The sequence below is a fragment of the Natator depressus genome, chromosome 6, assembly GCF_965152275.1.
Source record: "Natator depressus isolate rNatDep1 chromosome 6, rNatDep2.hap1, whole genome shotgun sequence".
NCBI classification, from domain to species: domain Eukaryota; kingdom Metazoa; phylum Chordata; order Testudines; family Cheloniidae; genus Natator; species Natator depressus.
This window is the reverse complement of record NC_134239.1, coordinates 68,493,830-68,513,388: the sequence shown is the minus strand read 5'-3', so window position 1 is coordinate 68,513,388 and position 19,559 is coordinate 68,493,830. Positions and strand designations below refer to the sequence as shown.

General features: G+C 49.5%; 1 protein-coding gene across 1 annotated transcript in view; it reads left to right on the top strand.

Annotated features, from left to right (window-relative positions):
* Positions 1–19,559, top strand: part of STARD9 (StAR related lipid transfer domain containing 9) — a 200,271-nt gene that overhangs the window by 34,354 nt on the left and 146,358 nt on the right. The window contains exon 3 of the mRNA XM_074955639.1: positions 5,959–6,075. Within this exon, the coding sequence (XP_074811740.1) occupies positions 5,959–6,075 (117 nt within the window). The remainder of the gene's footprint in view (positions 1–5,958; positions 6,076–19,559) is intronic.

The window sequence follows — 19,559 nt, the reverse complement described above, 5'->3', positions numbered from 1 at the left end:
CCTGCTTCCCGGTCCTTTTACCCTCCCCCATAAGGGCCCTTGCGGCCCGGAGGATGGGATGGAAATCCCCCCATCGCTGCAGGGCGAGCTGCACCTTGTTACGGGAGCCCCGGACGTTCTCAAGGAACTCCCGCAGCTCCTCCCGCAGCGTATGGGGGGCCGGGGCCATTAGCCCCCGGCTGTCCTCCGGAGGGACTAGTGACACAGCCCTGTGGCCCACCGAAACAGGCAGGCAAGGGGCAGACCCCCGACGTGGCGCCCGATGGGCTGGCGCCACGCAGCCCCCCTCAAACCCTGGCTTGATTGGGGGCAGCGGAGGGAAGGTAGCAGTCCCGAGTGAGTCGGGACTGGGGAATACAGAAGCCGCTCCCTGGGGGCTATCCTCTAGGAGCGAGGAGATGACGGCCCCAGGGGCAGCAATGATAGCACGGGAGGTGGGGGGGACAGGGACAGGGTTGACATCAGGGGCAGGGATCCAGAGTAAGGGCAAGGCAAGGGTTGGGTGCAGAGCCAGGGAGAGGGGCAAAGGTAGGATCCTGGGCCCCAGGAGCCAAGCCGTTGGAAAATGGCCTCTCTCGATCAGGCTCTGGGAGGTGGGGGTGAGGCAGGGGGCCCTCCATGATGCTGGGCTCTGGCACCACGGCCAGCATAGTAGTCACAGCACCTTTGGTGGGGTCCCCGCCCGGGAAGGAGGTCAGTCGCCCCACGCCCTTGAGGGGCAACCCGTGGGGCTCGGGTTCCAGTCGCAGCGCACCAGCGGTCGCCTCGGTGGACTTGGCGGCTAACAGCGGGGTGCCACCCACGGCCGGGCGGATGGAGGAGCCCTGGGAACCCTCGGAGGTGGGAGCAAAGGTAGCGGTTAGGGGAAGGGGACATGGGACAGGCGGGGCCGGGGTGAGGTCGCTCAGATCGAGGCCCGCTAGCAGAGGTCGTCCTCCCCCTGGGTAACTGGGGTCAGACCCAGGGCCTTGATCTCCTCATAAATGGAGGGGAGCTCTCCGTCCGCTACCCCGGAGGTCTCCCTGCTAGTGCCCGAAGTGACACTCGCCCTGAGGCTCACGGGGGCTCCGGATAGTAACAGGGCAGGTGGGGCTACATCGGGGTCCTTGGAGGGAAGGGACTCCAAGGGGGGGACAGTACTGCCCTCCTGTGCTGCCACGTTTTCCCCAGCTGGCACCAGGGGATGGTATGCGTCCGCAGGCAAGGCAGAGGGCTCGGCATTGGCGCCCCCCCTTCTGGTCTTTCGGGGGGCTTCCGCATCGGTAGAAAGGAGCAGAGCTCGAGCCTTCCGTTTGCCCCGCTTCCCCTGGACTAGGGCCCAGCCCTCCATGGCATCGGGGGGCCGGCTAACATGGGTTGGGTCAGGGGGCAGGGACAATGGGGCAGGGACCGTGGGAAGCAGCGGTGGGGCGGAAAAAGGGAGGGAAGAGTCCCCCTGGGGCGGGCCCTCTCCCACGCTTGGCGGTATCCCTGTCGCACCCTCCTCTAGAGGCCCTGCCGAATTGCAGACAGCAGAGGCAGGGCTCTCCCGCTCGTCTGGGCGTGCTAGAGGGAGCGCCCCTTGGGCCCGAGCAGGAGCAATGATGGACTGAGTGGGAGGAGGGGCAGCTTTGGGCGCAGGGCAGCCAGGGGCGCCGGCGATGACGGGGCCAGCGCCCTGCCGGGGCTCGGGGGTCCCGGATGCCTCTCCTTGCCGGGCCAAGGGGCAGTCCCTCCGGATGTGCCCCATCGCCCGGCAGAGGTAGCACTGGGCCTCCCATGTGGAATAATTCACCCGGTAATGGGCCCCCTGGTAGGGGATCAAAAAGGACCCCTCAAGCGCCTCTCGGTCACGCGCCGCCGGCGGCAGTTGCAGCTGCACTTGCCGGCGGAACGAGAGGATGTGACGGAGGGCGGGGTCCTTCCAGCCCAAGGAGAGAGGGTTCAAAACAGAGATGGGCTTCCCCAGGGTAGAGAGGGCAGGTAACAGGGCGGCATTGGGAAGGAAGGGAGGGACGGAAGTCAGGACCAGGCGGATGCCCAGGTTGTCCAGCGGCTGCAGGGGGACGAACACGCCCCCCACCGCCAGGCCCTTCTCCACCGCCTCCTGAGCGGCGGCCTCCGATGCCAGGAAGAAGACCACCTTCCCGTACGTTTTGGAGGCCACCACAATGGCCGTGGGCCCCACCGCCCTCGCCAACGCCCGCACGTACGTTTCCACGTGGGGCAAGGCGGGCACCAGGAGGCAACGGAGGCCGTGTTTCCTGGTCATGGTGGGAAAGGGGCCCTGGCCACTATAGCTGGTAGCGGAGGCGGCGGGTGGGAGAGATGACATAATGGTAGGCGGGGGGGCTGCTGCCACCTGGGCATACGCCCTGGGGGCCGGGGGAGGGACACCTGCAGAGCTAGTGGGAGGCCGTGGCCGGTGGTGGGACTGCGGCAGTGCAGGCAGTCCCTGCCATGGAGGGCCCGGACTTTTTGGCAGGGCCTTTCCTGCCGGCTGGGGGGGGCTCCCCCAGAATCTAAGGGGGGAGGGACGTGGCAGCAACGGAGGTCACCCTGGTGCCCGCCGCTGCCGGGGCCCCGGCGGGGGCGGTGACAGGTGGTTTGGCAGCAGCGGCTGAGGTAGAGGCTTGGGGGGGTGACGGAGGGGCAGGCAGGGGAGGGGTATCTAGGGCTGCTGGAGGGGCCCTACCCGTTGTATCCCCTGCCATAATGATCGGGGGGGAGGGAAGGACACCAGAAAGAGGAGGGGAAAGGGGAGGCAGGTCAATCACTCCTCCCCGCTAGGCTGCAGGCAGGGGAGGAGGGCGCCAAAGGAGATGGGCTGGACAGGGAGGCTTTCGAGGGCTTGTGGGAGACAGTCACTGACTCAGAGTAGAAAACCGGCTCCTCTAGCTGCACTAGGGGAGGGGGGTCATAACAGTCGGGGAGTGCAGTGAGATCGGGGCAAACTCAAACAGGGGAAGGGCACAAGCGCATGGGAGGGGGCATAGGCGCACTGAATAAGGGGCCAATCAGGGCAGGGGTATCACATGGGGAGGGGGGAGAACCAGGCTGGAGGCAGCACAGGGAACCTAGGGGCTAACTTGGGAGGCAAGGGCGGGGCAAACAAGCAAAGGCTGCAGAGGGGGAAGGGCGGGGCAGGCAAACAAATTGAAGCCAGCGAAGTGCTGGGGTAAAGGGGAGGGCAAAAAGGCTGCAAGGGGAAAAATGGGGCAGGGAGCCAGGGACAAAGCTGGGGGCTGCTGAAGGGGGTCAATCCAGGATGGGGTGGGGGACACGTGTGCCCACGTGCGCTTGCAGAAGAGTCAGTGCGGGCTGGCTGCTGCTGCAGGCCCAAAAGGTGGTGAAAGGGGGCAGCAGGCCAAGCAAGCAGCGGAGTCGCAGAAGCAGGAGCTTGAGGCAGATGGTAAGTGTCCACTGGGGGTCGTGGAGGGGGCAGCGCTGACGGTGGGGGGGTTGGGGGGATACACTGATGGACTAGGGGGCAGGCTCCATGGCACACCCCCTCTGTCCCCACAAACACAGTCAAAACCCCCACCACAAGAGCACAGTCCAAAAGTTACTCAGCCTTCGAGCCCCCTCCACAGTGGTCTACAGAGTCCTTGGGTGCTCCCCCAGCAGCAGATGGCCTCGTCCCCTCCTCCTTCAGGGTCCGGCAGCTCTCAGGCAGCAGCAAAGGCAGCAGCAGCAGCTCCAGGCAGCAGCCCGGTGGCTAGGCAGGCAGAGAGGACCCCTCACAAGTGGTGTTAATGGTGGTGGTGTCCACAGCAGCGGTAGCAGCAACGGCTGGGGTAGGGGTCCCTTACTCCCCCCCCTCTGGGGAGCGGGCCAGCAGCACCCCCCCCCAAGGGGCTGTAGTTGGAAAAGTAGCAACAGCACCCAAGGGTGGGGGAGTCCAGCAGCTAGCCAGCAACCAGGTAGCGGAGAAGGGGGGTGGGTGGTGTCCGGCCCAGCCAGGGGAGCAGCTGGAGCAGGAGCAGTGGCGGCAGAAGCAAGGGCCCAAGGCCCAGCAGGAGCAGCAGCCTTCCTCCTCCCTCCGGGCCACTTGGGTACAGCAAAGGAGCCGAAGATGGGTCTACTGGCTGCTGGATGAACAGGGTTCTGTTCCCTGACTGACCAGAGCAGGGGCTGCTCCAGGCTAATGAGAACACCTGACTCCAATTAATGGGCAAAGAGTCAGGTGAGGCCATTAAGCTAATGTGACCACCTGACTCTAATTAAGGCCCCTCTGATCATATAAAAGGGCTCACTCCAGTCAGGCAGAGAGGAGTCAGGGAGCCAGAGGAGAAGAAGTGTGGCTGAAGGGCTGGTTAATGAAGACACCCTCAAGTCATTGGTAAGGGAGAAGCAGGAGGGCTGTGGGGAAGTGTCCCAGGGAAATGTAGCAACTGTGGCAGTAAAAGGTTGGCTGCCAATAGCTGCTACCATTAGGGTCCCTGGGCTGGAATAGAGAGCGGGCCCGGGTTTTCCCCCCCCCAACCCACCACTACAGAAACATCTCCTGGGAGGGGAAAACAGGCCCCTGTCAGGATAGGAGGCTAAACTGTTTTGGTATAAGGCCACAGGAGCAACAGAAACTGTGGAAATTCTCTCACCAACCTCCATTGCTGGCTTATGATGAAAAGGGCTCAGTAGACTGTATCCCTGGCCCTAGAGAGAGAAGGGCTATGTGGAGGGTTGCAGTGAGCCTCTGAAGCTAGCATAAACCACCTGGAAGCACGGGACCCAAGGGGACAAGGTTGGAGCTCTGCCACAGTATGTATTTATATATTTTTAGAAATGATGTACATTATAAAGTAGCACAGGGAAATTTTATTCTGATTAACTGATGGCTGTTTAAACTAAGACTGTACAGACCAATATTGGGTATGTCTTCACTGCAGGTTAGCCTTGCCCCAACTTGCTTCCTCGCCACACACAAACTTCTCACCTGTATTTAGTGGTGCTTTCAACCTGGACTAATTGGCATGTCTGTGGGTTTCGATTAAAACTTTGTAATGAGGACTCTAAGCTAAACCACTCAAACGTTGATAGTCCTCCAGTGCCTTCCCAAAATTCCCCATGTGTGCCTGGAAGGGACAGACAAGTTCTTCTGCAACTTAATATGAAAGAATTATAGAGAAGCTCAGCTTATTGCAGCCCAAAAGAGCCATGGGATATGCCCCTCCAAATCCTAATGACACATGCAGATGAGTATAGCACTAGTGAGGTTGTAGTAATTCGGGTACGGCTTTGCAGTGTGGCTACTCACACGTGGGCTAGGCTAGGTGCTTAGACCTGAATGCCAGTTACCCAAGCTACATTTTTAGTGAAGACATATATCCTAAATGAAATACTTCAGTAACAAAAAGAAGTAGCTCCAGCCTATGCTATGTCTGGAGGGTTTGGTTGTGATTACTGGTTAATCAAAACTCAGGATTTGCTCTGGGCACTTTGTAATCCATAACACACTGAAGGAGGAGAACTGATAAACTGTTAATACAGCAAGGTAAAGAAGGAGAGTAGATAGACTTGTGGTTAAAGCGTAATACTAGGAGTTGGGAGGTGTGGTTCGTATTTCTGGCTCTACCATAAACATAGTCATTTAACCTCTGGGATTTGGTTTCTCCATCTGTAAAATGGGGATAATGCTTTCCTACCTAAAATGGACGTTGTGAGGATTAACTCAGTAATGCTTGTAAAATGCTTGGAAATCGTTGGATGGAAAACGCTTAAGTGCATTGTACTTTTTTTGAAGTAGGAGAGAAGTGGTGAATGAACTGCTCAGTGAAAGTTTTACTAGCAGCTTTGTGATGGATCCATCCATATTTTTTCTTTGACTTTTGTGCAAGAAAATGAAAACAGTATGAACTTGAAGCCATGAATATTTGTGTTGTGAGAGGGGGGAAAAGTATATCTGGGACAAAGTTTTTAAATTATGCTCTTTGGTAATCCTCAAATTCAAGTGCTTTCTCTATCTTCCCCCCTATTCAGGTAGACAGTAGGCTTGAGGGCCTGTGGGACACAAGAGAGAAGATTGTGGCTTTTGGCTTTGATTTCTGCTATTGGTCAGTTGATCCTGAAGATCCTAAATATGCATCTCAGGAAATGGTGAGTAATGTTTCAATTCTCCGTGTGTGTCCTGTTTTGTCCTTTTTATTATTGTGTTTGGTGAGGAGGGGAAGATATAAACCCTCAGTAACCAAGTTTGAGATTCTAGTGTTTGATTTATTTTTCCTGGGACCGTCTTTTTCTTATCCTGTTGATGATGTATCGGTACTGTGTGGTAATATCACAGTCCTTTAATTTTAAAATAAAAGTACTGGAGTACTCTTTCTACTAGTTGATATACATCACTTTGACTGTGTCATCAGATTTCTGATAAGCACTCATGATCTGAAAAGACAAGAAGCCTGAGGGACTCCAGTTAAAGCAATGAAAAATAATTGGGGGTCAGATTCTGGAGGGAGAAAATGATGGTGCTCTATATAAGTGCTGACCACAATCCCAAACTTAGTCCACAGAATCAGAGTAGCTTGATGTTTCTTCTGAAATGATCAGCAATGAAGTGAGATTTTAAATGGCAGCATTAAACTTCAATGTTAACACCATATTGTCCTGAACAATACCAGATTAACTCTGAGTTTTTAATTAAAGAGTCAGAAATCTCTCCCTAGTTTGATAGTCCAAGGTTTGTTTGGTTAAATTCAAAGGTCATAGGGATATGTGTATTAAAAAAAAAAAACCCCAAAAATGATGAGGTTCGCTTTCTTTTTTTCAGTAACCCAGAAGTTCTTGTAAAATGACAAGTAATTATGGGAAAACAGCCCCTACTTTCTCCGGACATATCCTGTCTGTGTGCATTCAGTGTTTTATCTGCTGATAGTAGTGATTTAAAACATGTTTTTACTACTCTTTGCTACTGATAGACTTGGAAGAGCCAACACATCTTAGAGGTTGCTGTATCTATTTGATCTTGTCCATCAGTAGAATTGTTTACTAAATTCCAATCATTATACCTGTGCAGGCCTGTTGAAGACAATGGAGTCACACAGGTGTCACCGAGGACCAAATTAGCCCTGCAAAACATGTTTTATTGGTGATGGTGTGCACAGTACCTAGCTTTACTCTGAGTCTATGCTGAATTTGCAAGGTGGTAGTTCCAAAAATTATGGATCTGCCAAGGAGAAACCTAGCACAACGGTGGGAGGAGGCTATTGGGTATTTCTGTGCAGCTCCTTGATTCATTGGGTGGCTCTGTGCTGGCTGAAGCTCTAACCCAAATTAGAGCATCCTGACAATTGTGCCAACCTTTGTCAGCTTGCAGTGGTCCCCAAAAAACTGTAATTCAGCTAAGGATAGCCAGAGAGCTATGCCTCTAACATTCTCCCTGTCCGCCTGCTACAATCATAGAATTGCAGGACTTGAAGGGACCTCGAGAGGTCATCTAGTCCAGTCCCCTGCACTCAGGAGAGGACTAAGTATTATCTAGACCAGTGGTTCTCAACTGAGCTGCTTTCAGGGGGCCATAGGGCCCCACGGCTGAAGCCCGGCACTCCAAGCCCTGGCACCCCATGGGGCTGAAACCAGGAGTGGAGCCGCAGGGTATCCTGAGCCCCAGTGCCCCTCCCTGCCCCCAGAGCTAAAATTCCAAGCCCAGCACCCCCCATGGGTCTGAAGCCAGAAATGTGGGGCTGAAGCCCTGAGCCTTGGCATCCCAGTGGAGCTGAAGGTGGGAGCACAGCCATGGGGCTGAAGCCCAGAGCCCTGGTGCCCCTGTGAGTCTAAAGCCCAGAGTCCTAGCACCCTGCAGGGCAGAAGCCTTACCTCCCCCCAGCCCCATCACCCTGTGAGGTTGGAGCCCTGAGATCCCTTCCATCCCCAGCACCCCGCGGGACTGAAGCTCTCAGCTCCTCCCTACGGCCCCGTCACCTCTTGCCTGGTGGCTGAGGTCCAGAGCTCTGAGGCCCCCCTCCCACTTTGGCTGAAGCCATGAGCCCTAAGGTTCCCCCCCCACTCACTCTCCCCCCCCCCCCCCCCCCGGGCCCTGGAATTCTTATATTCTTATAGCATGGGGGCGGGGGCTCAGAAAGATAAGGGTTGAGAACTCCTGATCTAGACCATTCCTAACAGGTGTTTTGTCTAACCTGCTCTTAAAAATTTCCAATGACAGAGATTCCACAACCTCCCTAGGCAATTTATTCCAGTAGTTAATCATCCTGACAGTTAGGAAGCTTTTTCTAATGTCCAACCAAACTGTCCTTGCTGCAGTTTAAGCCCATTTTTTCTTGTCCTCAGAAATTAAAGAGAACAATTGATCTCCCTCCTCCTTGTAACAACCTTTTATGTGCTTGAAAACTGTTGTGTCCCCTCTCGGTCTTATTTTTTTAATATTCCCTCATAGGTCATGTTTTCTAGGCCTTTAATCATTTTTGTTGCTCTTCTCTGGACTTTCTCCAATTTGTCCACATCTTTCCTGAAATCTGGCGCCCAGAACTGGACACAATACTCCAGCTGAGGCCTGAGTAAAGCGGAAGAATTACTTCTTGTGTCTTGCTTACAACACTCCTGCTAGTACATCCAAGAATGATGTTTGCTTTTTTTGCAACAGTGTTACATGCTTGACTCATATTTAGCTTGTGATTCACTATGAGCCCCCAATCCCTTTCTGCCGTACTCCTTCCTAGGCAGTCATTTCCCATTTTGTACGTGTGCCGCTGAAGGTTCCTTCCTAAGTGGGATACTTTGCATATGTCCTTATTGAATTTCATCATATTTACTTCAGACCATTTCTCCAGTTTGTCCAGATCATTTTGAATATTAATCCTATCTTCCAAAGCTCCTGGTATTGTCCGTAAACTTTATAAGTGTACTCTCTATGCCCTTATCTAAATCATTGGGGTTAAGTGGTGAGGTGGAACAAGAGCTGGGTCAGCTGGCCACATGCCACTATTTTCCAGGGTTTTTGCACTATCAGAGCAGTACTGAGGGGCAGGAATGCATCAGAGAATCTAACTCTTAATCTTTTTCTGTTTGAATTGAGCACATGATATAGATAAACGGTAAACAAAGAATCCAGGATGCCTTTTTACAAGGTCTCTATTCAGAATAGAGCCGCACTTTAATTATTGTTAGGGGAAAGATTTAAATATGAAGGAATTTAGAACTGATAAGGTGTTATCTGGGTTATAGTCCCCAGATCTGACCCTTGGCAGAGCTGCTTTATTGTGGTGCTCTTAATATATTCTCATATTAGTTCCTAATATAATTAGGGTTGGGAGTCTATCTGTGGGCTCATTGAGCAAAGAAACTTTGCCCTTACTTGCAAATGGAATGGGAGATGGAATCAGTCCAACATGCCTTCCCACAGATAGGGAAATTAAGACATTAAGAGTTCACTTACTCTTTCTCCTGAGTGTCTGGATGTTGAAGACAGCTACCATTCTGCTCCTAAAGAGGAGAAAGCCCAATCAAAGGTAACTACTGAAAATCTGTACTCAAAGTAGGGCATTTTGGCAGCCGAGGAAGTGTGGAGGCAGTAAAAGCAAAAGGTCTTCTGCATCTGCCCTTTTCTCTAAAATGGTTAAGTGAACTTTGCTTCTACTTTAAGGATTAAAAATTGATGAGATATGTCTCATTCATCAGTGTCGTTGTTTTTCCCCCTTCAAATTGACCTCTCCAACAATTAAATTGGGCGGGAAGGAGCTTCTTTTCTGTGTGCCTTGCTGCGAACACAGACTTCTGTTTCCTCTCATCTTTATAACAATACAATAAGAAACATTTTCTTGCTCAGAACTGTTATCAATGTAGTTGGCTTTCCAGCTAGGATGCCTTTGCATAAGCATTGATAAATACAACCCACTATGTCCTCTTTATCTCCACTTATGAAAGTTTGCCACATGAATTCAGCATTGGCTAGGGCAATAAAGTACTCTTCATTCTTCTAAAACAATATTACAAATAAAGAAAAGTTTAAAATGTACCATAAAGTGGCCTTGTGTAGTCACTGAATGTACCTGATACCCAGGGCTAAAAGGTTGTTGGGTGCTGCTCCATATACCTGTTATGTCATTTGCAAGCCAGTGGAATGTCTGACCTTTACAAGAACAACACTGTATTTAGCAGCAAGGGAATGCAACATGAAAGGGTTTAAAGATGGGTTGGTGCTCTGAAGGACATGGGACAGTGAGTGATTTTCTGTCACTAATTTCCCCAATAGTTTTAGGATTTTTATAGCACATGTAATATGTAGTTCATAAGGGGGTGCTGGAGAAATGTGCTTGCTTTTGTGAGTTTCAGACCCCTAATATTGTTTGAATGAAGTTCCTTGTATTTAATTCCATGTTTAAAATCAATACTCTATCACTGAGTACATACAGATTCAGTTTCCTAGCAGCTTCCTTATTTTAGTGATACTATCGGCTACTAAAGGAATTAAATAACACTGACATACAATAAAGCTTTCTTTTAAAGTTTGCCTGCAATCACTGTATTTCCTTACAGTGATGTCTTGTTGTGCCAACTGTTACCGCAGGGGCTTGGTTTATTAGCTGAATGATGAAAATACTCTACCTTCAGGCATCTTTCTCGAGAATACTGTCTCTTAAAAAGCTGTGTCCCTTCTTGTCTTCCGGATGAGATGTCAAAACAAGTTCCTAACAGCTTCTAGTCATTATAGAGATCCAATGGCAATGATAGGAGTAGGGGTATACATCCGTGTATCTAGGCCAAATTCCAACTCTTTCAATTTATAATCTGCCTCTGTAAATTTCTCCTGCAGTTACCCTTGTATGTGGTATTCATTTCAGGTCCTGTTTTATTAAACAGTTGCTGTGGTGTGCTCCAGAGATGGCTACGCTTCATAATATTACTATATATTCCTGTATCGCTTACTTGCTTCACAGGTGGTTTTGAGAGGCTTAAGGTGTGTCTACACTTCCATCTGGGGTGTGTGATTCCTAGCGTGAGGAGACCTACTCATGCTAGCTTTCATGAAGCTAGTGTGCTAAAAATAGAATGCAGCTGCAGTAGCATGATCTGTGGGAGGGGCTAGCTGCCCCAAGTGCATTCCCATCAGAGATGCTAGGTATGAATTTAAGGTGGCTAGCCCCTCCTCCTGCTTTTGCCACATTCTATTTTTAGCATGCTAGCACAGGGTTGGGCAAATTACGGGCCACATCTGGCCCATCAGACCTTTTAATCCAGCCCTCGGCTCCCGCCCAGGAGTGGGGTCAGGGGTTTGCCCCGCTCTGCATGGCCCCAGGGGAGCAGTCAGCATGACCCCCCCTCCGGTTCCTACATAGTATACAGAGGTGCGGCCAGGCGGCTCTGTGTACTGCCCCGTCCACAGGCGTTGCCCCCATGGCTCCTGGACAATGGGAGCTGTGTGGGCGGCACCTGCGGATGGGGTAGTGCACGCAGAGCCGCCTGGTCGCGCCTCTGTGTACCACCCAGAGGGTGGACGTGCTTCCAGGATCTGCTTGAGGTAAGCACTGCACAGAGCCTGCATCCCTGAGCCCCCCCGTGCCTCAATCCCCTGCCCCAGCACTGATTCCCCCCCCCCCCGTCCCCTCAATCCCAGCCCAGAGCCCCAGAGCCTGCACCCCCAGGTAGAGCCCTCACCGCCCCCCGTAACCCAATAGCCTGCCCCATCCCTGATCCCCCTCCTGCCCTCTGAGCCCCTCGTTCCTGGCCTGGAGCACCCTCTTGCACCCCAAACCCCTCATCCGCACCCCCAGCCAGAGCCCTCTCACACATCCCTGTCTCAGCCTAGAGCCCCCTCCCGCACCCTGAACTCCTCATTTCTGGCCCCTCCCCAGAGCCTGCACTCCCAGGCAGAGCCCTCACCCCCTCTCGCACCCCTACCACCAATTTCATGAGCATTCATGGCCTGCCATACAATTTCCATACCCTGATGTGGCCCTCAGGCCAAAAAGCGTGCCCACTCCTGTGCTAGCTCGATGAAAGCTAGCTCGGATGTCTCCTCAAGCTAGGAACTGCCCCCCAAGCTCCAGGTGCAGACATACCCTTAATTAGATAATGCTTATGTAAAGTGTTGTAAAAACCTTGGATGACAGTTGGTAGAAAGTGTAATCTTGATATTTGAAAAACACTCTCTCAGCTGTGTTCCTTTCCTGACTTGCATTTGTTAAACTGTGAACAGTTGCCATCCACAGTAGAATCTTAACCACAGTATTGATTACTCTTAATAAGTTTGTGTTAATGTTCCCTTCATCTTTTTTTAATTTAAGAGATGGGAAAAGTATGGTATATTTTGGTTTTGGTTTTTTTTGTTCCTTGGTTGAGGGGTGAATAGTATAAGCTATTACTGTTTGTAATATGATACATAAACCTGAAGAGACGCTAAATGACACAAGGGAGAAAACACTCAATATCCACATGTCATAAATATAAAGGGAAGAGTAAACACCTTTAAATCCCTCCTGGCCAGAGGAAAAATCGTTTCACCTGTAAAGGGTTAAGAAGCTAAGACAACCTTGCTGGCACCTGACCAAAATGACCAATGAGGAGACAAGATACTTTCAAAGCTGGAGGGGGTAGGAGGGGAACAAAGGGTTCTCTCTGTCTGTGTTGCTTTTGCTGGGACCAGAGCAGGAATGCAGGTCAGAACTCCTGTAAAAAGTCAAAAGAAAAGGAGTACTTGTGGCACCTTAGAGACTAACCAATTTATTTGAGCATAAGCTTTTGTGAGCTACAGCTCACTTCATCGGATGCAAAAAAGTCAATAAGCAATTGAGTTAGATATGCGTTAGATTCTATTTTGTTTAAATGGCTGATAAAATAAGTTGTGCTGAATGGAATGTATATTCCTGTTTTTGTGTCTTTTTGTAACTTAAGGTTTAGCCTAGAGGGATTCTCTGTTTTGAATCTCATTACCCTGTAAGGTATTTACCATCCTGATTTTACAGAGGTGATTCTTCTACTTTTTCTTTAATTAAAATTCTTCTTTTAAGAACCTGATTGCTTTTTCATTGTTCTTAAGATCCAAGGGTTTGGCTCTGTGTTCACCTATGCAAATTGGTGAGGATTTTTATCAAGCCTTCCCCAGAAAAGGGGGTGTAGGGCTTGGGGGGATTTTGCAGGGAAAGACGTTTCCAGGTGGGCTCTTGCCCTGTTATATTTGTTAGACACTTGGTGGTGGCAGCAATAAAGTCCAGGGACAAAAGGTAAAATAGTTTGTACCTTGGGGAAGTTTTAACCTAAGCTGGTAAAAATAATCTTAGGGGGTTTTTCATGCAGGTCCCCACATCTGTACCCTAGAGTTCAGAGTGGGGAAGGAACCTTGACACCACATAGCATACTTTATGCACTCATTTAACAAAAAGAAAAATGACATCACATCTGCAAGTGCTTATGCCTTTTAAAAACATAAAATAAGTGTGGTTCTTAAATGTAATTTTATTTTTAATATACAGCTCTATATTTTTATTTTTCAAGGTACTGTTCGAACAGTAACTATTCTTCAGAGCTGAGAATAGAACCCAGTTTTCCTGAGTCGCACTTTTGTGCTCTGACCATAAACTATCTTACCTTTCCAAAAGATGGCAAGGTTGCTCATCATTGTCATTCTGAATTAAAAAAAAAGAACTAACCTTTTATCCTTTGAAAGAAGAGCCTATTACTACCATGCTCTCCTGAGTAATTAGCTGAGATGAACCAGAGGCTAATGTTAGGAGAGGGTCGCTGGTTTCAGTTATAAGTGATCCTGACTACTTAATTCATGACCTGTTCTTTTAGTCCAGCAGTTGAGGGAATAGATATGAACCAGAGTTCAGTTTTAATTTCCTTACCTCCTTTTATGGGTGTGACATTGCACTCCATATGTTTATGGAAATACATTATATTTACACTCATAAGTATAATTGGAATATGCTTTATGCAAAGGTAAGGTATCATTACAAAGCTTATAATCTGAGTGTGTTCATCCTATTTGTATGAATGTATCATTCTTGTATCTGAAGCTAGAAATATGAAGTATTACTCTGAAGTCCTATTGTAGCGACGCAAAGTGTAGGCCATTAATGGTGGCTTGGAATCTTGATGGCTCCCATTAACTAGGACAATTGGTTGTAAATGGCTCTGTTTACTTATAAGCCTTCCTGTGTGCCAACCAGCCCCAGAAGAATGGAGACTAGGGGTCTTACAGGACATGGGATCATGTCACATGATACTGGAATCCATTTTAAACCTGGTGCTTTTCCATTTAGAAGGAGGGGTGGGAACCCAGAGAAACAAAGGATTCCCGCCTTGGGCCAAAGCTATAAAAAGGGGTGGAGCAGAACAAGGGGGCTGCAAGTAATGAGAAATCCCCTAGTTACCACCTGAGCTGGAACTAACCAGGATTGTACTGGGGAAAGGATTGGGACCAGACTAAAAAGGAGTCTAGTCTGTGAAAGAAGCTTATTGGAACACCTCTGAGGGTGAGATTTACCTGTATCCAGTTTCTTAAATGTATTAGGCTTAGACTTGCATGTTTTGTTTTATTTTGCTTGGTAACTTACTTTGTTCTGTCTGTCTATTACTTGAAACCACTTAAATCCTACTTTTATACTTAATAAAATCACTTTTGTTTAACCCAGAGTAAGTGATTAATACCTGGGGGAGTAAACAGCTGTGCATCTCTCTCTGTGTTATAGAATCATAGAATATCAGGGTTGGAAGGGACCTCAGGAGGTCATCTAGTCCAACCCCCTGCTCAAAGCAGGACCGATCCCCAATTAAATCATCCCAGCCAGGGCTTTGTCAAGCCTGACCTTAAAAACTTCTAAGGAAGGAGATTCCACCACCTCCCGAGGTAACGCATTCCAGTGTTTCACCACCCTCCTAGTGAAAAGGTTTTTCCCAATATCCAACCTTAATCTCCCCAACTGCAACTTGAGACCATTACTCCTTGTTCTGTCATCTGCTACCACTGAGAACAGTCTAGAGCCATCCTCTTTGGAACCCCCTTTCAGGTAGTTGAAAGCAGCTATCAAATCCCCCCTCATTCTTCTCTTCCGTAGACGAAACATCCCCAGTTCCCTCAGCCTCTCCTCATAACTTGTGTTCCAGTCCCCTAATCATTTTTGTTGCCCTCCGCTGGACTCTTTTTCCAATTTTTCCACATCCTTCTTGTAGTGTGGGGCCCAAAACTGGACACAGTACTCCAGATGAGGCCTCACCAGTGTCAAATAGAGGGGGACGATCACGTCCCTCGATCTGCTGGCAATGCCCCTACTTATACATCCCAACATGCCATTGGCCTTCTTGGCAACAAGGGCACACTGTTGACTCATATCCAGCTTCTCGTCCACTGTCACCCCTAGGTCCTTTTCTGCAGAACTGCTGCCGAGCCATTCAGTCCCTAGTCTGTAGCGGTGCATTGGATTTTCCATCCTAAGTGCAGGCCTCTGCACTAGTCCTTGCTGAACCTCATCAGATTTCTTTTGGCCCAATCCTCCAATTTGTCTAGGTCCCTCTGTATCCTATCCCTACCCTCCAGCGTATCTACCTCTCCTCCCAGTTTAGTGTCATCTGCAAACTTGCTGAGGGTGCAATCCACACCATCCTCCAGATCATTTGTGAAGATATTGAACAAAACCGGCCCCAGGACCGACCCTTGGGGCACTCCACTTGATACTGGCTGCCAACTAGACGTGGAGCCATTGATCACTACCCGTTGAGCCCAAATATCTAGCCAGCTTTCTATCCACCTTATAGTCCATTCATCCAGCCCATACTACTTTAACTTGCTGGCAAGAATACTGTGGGAGACAGTGTCAAAAGCTTTGCTAAAGTCAAGGAACAACATGTCCACTGCTTTCCCTTCATCCACAAAACCAGTTATCTCATCATAGAAGGTGATTAGATTAGTCAGGCATGACTTGCCCTTGGTGAATCCATGCTGACTGTTCCTGATCACTTTCCTCTCCTCTAAGTGCTTCAGAATTGATTCCTTGAGGACCTGCTCCATGATTTTTCCAGGGACTGAGGTGAGGCTGACTGGCCTGTAGTTCCCAGGATCCTCCTCCTTCCCTTTTTTAAAGATGGGCACTACATTAGCCTTTTTCCAGTCGTCCGGGACCTCCCCCAATCACCATGAGTTTTCAAAGATAATGGCCCATGGCTCTGCAATCACATCCGCCAACTCCTTTAGCACTCTCAGATGCAGCGCAACCGGCCCCATGGACTTGTGCTCGTCCAACTTTTCTAAATAGTCCCGAACCACTTCTTTCTCCACAGAGGGCTGGTCATCTCCTCCCCATGCTGTGCTGCCCAGTGCAGTAGTCTGGGAACTGACCTTGTTCGTGACGACAGAGGCAAAAAAAGCATTGAGTACATTAGCTTTTTCCACATCCTCTGTCACTAGGTTGCCTCCCTCGTTCAGTAAGGGGCCCACACTTTCCTTGACTTTCTTCTTGTTGCTAACATACCTGAAGAAACCCTTCTTGTTACTCTTAACATCTCTTGCTAGCTGCAACTCCAGGTGTGATTTGGCCTTCCTGATTTCACTCCTGCATGCCCGAGCAATATTTTTATACTCCTCCCTGGTCATCTGTCCAGTCTTCCACTTCTTGTAAGCTTCTTTTTTGTGTTTAAGATCAGCAAGGATTTCACTGTTAAACCAAGCTGGTCGCCTGCCATATTTACTATTCTTTCTACACATCAGGATGGCTTGTCCCTGTAACCTCAATAAGGATTCTTTAAAATACAGCCAGCTCTCCTGGACTCTCCCCTTCATGTTATTCTCCCAGGGGATCTTGCCCATCAGCTCTCTGAGGGAGTCAAAGTCTGCTTTTCTGAAAACCAGGGTCCGTATTCTGCTGCTTTCCTTTCTTCCCTGTGTCAGGATCCTGAACTCGACCATCTCATGGTCACTGCCTCCCAGATTCCCATCCACTTTTGCTTCCCCTACTAATTCTTCCCGGTTTGTGAGCAGCAGGTCAAGAAGAGCTCTGCCCCGAGTTGGTTCCTCCAGCACTTGCACCAGGAAATTGTCCCCTACATTTTCCAAAAACTTCCTGGATTGTCTGTGCACCGCTGTATTGCTCTCCCAGCAGATATCAGGGTGATTGAAGTCCCCATGAGAACCACGGCATGCGATCTAGTAACTTCTGCGAGTTGCCGGAAGAAAGCCGGAAGGCAGACAATTTATGAGTTTACCCTGTATAAGCTTTATACAGAGTAAAACTGATTTATTTGGGGTTTGGATCCCATTGGGAACTGGGTGCTGGAGATAGGTGACTTGCTGAGCAGTTTTTGGTTAAAGTCTGCAGCTTTGGGGGCCTGGACTAGACCTGGGTCTGTGTTGCAGCAGATGTGCATGTATGGTTCAACAAGGCAGGGTTCTGGAGTCCCAAGCTGACAGGGAAAACAGGCTCAGAGGTAGTTTCAGCACATCAGGTAACAGTCCCAAGGGGGTCTCTGTGACCGAACCTGTCACAATGGAGACAGACTAAACTATAATTTCTTCAGTAATAAGGCTTCACTTGTGGATTTGATAGTAATATTTTGAACTCTGTAGCTCGCTCCTCCTTTTGGAGGATATCAAAGTGCTTTACAAAAAAATAAGCTTCACAGAAGTCCTTTGAGGTATATCCATATTTTGCTCCTTTTACAGGTGATTTAACAATCAAAAGTGGTCTCCAATTTTGGTTGCTTCTGTTTTTGGGTGGCCAATTTGAGGCCTGATTTTTCAGAGGTGCTGGGTACCTGCAGCCACCATTGACTTTGGATTGAGTTGAAGGTTTCCAGCTGCTTTTACAGGTAGTTAAGGCACAGGTTCAATTCCTGTTGCCGCCTTAGATGTTGCAAAGAAGAGTCAGAATGCCCGGAAAAGCAGGAGCAATGGTAACTACTACTTCTAGGGACTGTTCCTGTGTAAGAGGAGGAGAAGACCCAAGAACTATCCTCTGAGATGAGCCATCAGAGGGGGGCAGGAAAGGAGACATCCCTATGCCCACTATGCTGGAGAGTATCTGGAGAAGAGGACCAGGTGTCTGGGCAGCATGCCTAGGGAAGAGTCTGTCAATAGTGTATCTGGGAGTGAGCCTCCCTGCCCAGGCCCACAGACTCAGTGGGGCTTGCACGCGTGTGCTAAAAATAGCTGTGTAGATACTGCTTCGATGTTGCAACTATGGTTGGAGGTCAGGCTCTTAAATCCAGGGGCTGGGCTCAGCAGCTTGCTCCCAGATTCAGTGTAGATATACTTTAAGGGTCAGGGAAGCATGTACTGGGGGAGAGGAGGACCAGAAATGAAGTGAAATGAAGAATAAAGGGAAACCCATTTTTCTTTTTCAAAAAATGTAATAAAAACAGCTAAAATACATGCATACTTTCCTCATCTTACATTTCCATATAAACAATTGCTGTAGCTGCCACAGGGATATTGTGCAGTTGTAAGTGGGAGGTGTCTTTTGAGATGTGGTTATACCATGGAAAAAGTTTGAGAACCCCTTTTCTAACCAGTATACCACATTCCTTCTCCTTCTATACCTACATCTGATATTGCTCACCTGGGGCAAACCATGTTCTTTTCTGTGGGCTCAGTAAGCCTTGATAACTGCAGACCTAGTGTGACTGCATATGGGAGGAGCCTGCACAGATGCTCTGTACCCCTGGGTAGAGAAGCACAGTTCCACAAGGTCTCCCTGCACTCCCATGTGAAGGAGTTCTTTGGGGATAGTCCTAGGATGGTGATCCATGACTATATGTGGATCCAACAGCCAAAGCCCCTCCCAGCATACCAGGGAAGTAACAGATGGAGCGGCTAGTGCCCGTTCTTTGTTAACCTCTGTGAACCTCCCAAGCATGCAACTTGAATAAACGGGTTGTGCATTGCATTCAGGCTTTGACTACTGGAGTGAGAGAGGAAACTAGCTAACTGATAGAGAACTCTTTAGAGAGAGGTAAAAGGTGTTCTCAGAAAACTCTCATCCTTGCAGCCCATTCCAAACAAGGAAGAACAAGGAGGGGGTGAGGTTTTTAGGCTCTTCTGTGGTGGATAACACCAAAAATTCAGCTATCATTGGTCGCTGTGTAATGATTAGGGTTTTCACTTAATAGGAACAAATGATGTACTGTACCTTCCATTTTCGAATGAAAACACATGCAACCCTATGTAGCAATAACCTACTGTTTACTTTCTGATATCTTTGTAAAGGAGTCTGAGAAGTATTATGGACAAATGCTGGTATTGCCTCTGTGTCCGATACTTTACACAAGCAAGTTCAGGCTTGCTGCTTAATTTGTATTGTTTAGCAATGGGTGCTGGGGGGTAGGGCCATGGACCCCTGCTGTTGTTGGGGAGGGGTTGGTGGGGCTGGCAGGTTCCCTACCCAGCTTCAACCAGCATGTCCCTGCAGCTCCTGGGGGGAGGGCCTAAGGGGGCTCCATGTGCTGCTCCCATCACAAGTGCTGGCTCCGTAGCTCCCATTGGCTGGGAACCACAGCCAATGGGAGCTGTGAGGGCGGCGTGCATGGGCAGTGCGCAGAGCACCCTGGTCCTTCAGCCTCGGAGCTGTAGGGACATGCTGGTGGGAGCCAGGGGCAGCCAGCACCAGCCGCTGCAGAAGTCAGAGGTCACGGCAAGTCGT